This window comes from Buceros rhinoceros, unplaced genomic scaffold, assembly GCF_000710305.1.
Source record: "Buceros rhinoceros silvestris isolate BGI_N320 unplaced genomic scaffold, ASM71030v1 scaffold16991, whole genome shotgun sequence".
Classification (NCBI taxonomy): domain Eukaryota; kingdom Metazoa; phylum Chordata; class Aves; order Bucerotiformes; family Bucerotidae; genus Buceros; species Buceros rhinoceros.
In genome coordinates this window covers 18291-19619 of record NW_010392668.1, presented here as the reverse complement: position 1 = coordinate 19619, position 1329 = coordinate 18291, and the positions used below count along the sequence as shown (strand labels likewise).

Sequence of the window (1329 nt, the reverse complement as noted above, 5' to 3'; positions counted from 1 at the left end):
CCCTACCAGCTGTACACAGGTACCACGCGCACCTCCCCGCCCCCTCCCGCTCTACCAAGGGGGAGCTGGCACCCGCGTTTCTGCATCTGTGTGGCCAGCGACTCCCGGCTGCGTCTCTCCAATCCCCCTTGTTACAGCAAGGAGGTTGTGATCTGTTCCGTGCCATCAGGCTGCGCCGCCAGAGGGAGGGAGAGGTTCCCCACCACAGCCCAGGGCCTGTCCACCCTCCCCAGGGAGGAGGAGCAGGACATCTCTCCCTGCAGCATCCCCATCCCACAGCACAGGGCTCACGGCCCTGGACCCTGGCTGAGAGCGGCCGTCTCATCACAAGGGCAATTTGCCGTTGTCTTCTCCCCTTCCCTCCTCACGTGGAGCCAAGTAATTCGCCCTCGCAGAAGCGGAGCCCTTCCGTTCCCTCCTCCCTGCTCCCACGGCTGTCACCTGGCAGCAGAGGGCAGATGTCGGTGGCCAGCTCTGTGCCGCGGTGCTGGCAGCTGGTTCTCCAGGGAGCCTTGTGCAGTCAAGCCGCTTCCAGAACAACCAATCCCCACAGAAAACAGCCCCGATGGCATTTTCTCAAGAGGTTTGGCAAAAATTTCATAGCCCCACTGCTTGCCTTCCCCCAGCATCTCTTGGCAAGCAAGCGATGCTCCTTAGCTCCCCAGCTTGTCCCAGGCCAGCCCTGTGACGGCTGTTGCCCGGCGTGGATTTCACAGCTCTGCTGCTGCTCTCGTTGCTGTGCAGGGGCAGAACCCACCACCTCCGAATTCACCGTCATCATGCACGGCCCCAAGCTGAAGACCATCGAGGGCATCGTGATGGCTGCTGACAGCGCCCGCTCCTTCTCGCCACTGGAGAAGTTTGGGCAGAACTTCCTGGAGAAGCTCATTGGGATCGAGGTGCCCCACAAAATCCTGGAACGAGTCACCTTCGTGGACACGCCGGGCATTATTGAGAACCGCAAGCAGCAAGAACGAGGTAGGGGGTTACTGGGTTCATCTAAGAGACTCCAGAAAAGATGCTGTAGCGATGTGAGATGACAGAGACGGCTGAAGCACAACGGGGAAGTGACCGAGACTACAAAAGGGGTCTTGTGTTGGAGGGGATGGTGACGTTTCTCCGAGTCACCTTCGTGGACACGCCGGGCATTATTGAGAACCGCAAGCAGCAAGAACGAGGTAGGGGGTTACTGGGTTCATCTAAGAGACTCCAGAAAAGATGCTGTAGCGATGTGAGATGACAGAGACGGCTGAAGCACAACGGGGAAGTGACCGAGACTACAAAAGGGGTCTTGTGTTGGAGGGGATGGTGACGTTTCTCTGCCCATGG

General features: G+C 59.1%; 1 protein-coding gene across 1 annotated transcript in view; it reads left to right on the top strand.

Moving 5' to 3' along the window:
* The window catches only part of SRL (sarcalumenin), a gene marked incomplete at its 5' end in the record, with an annotated part of 3298 nt that overhangs the window by 217 nt on the left and 1752 nt on the right, over window positions 1–1329 (top strand). The window contains 2 exons of the mRNA XM_010144581.1: window positions 1–19; window positions 745–978. The exon at window positions 1–19 is cut by the window's left edge and continues 1 nt beyond it. Of these exons, the coding sequence (XP_010142883.1) occupies window positions 1–19; window positions 745–978 (253 nt within the window). The remainder of the gene's footprint in view (window positions 20–744; window positions 979–1329) is intronic.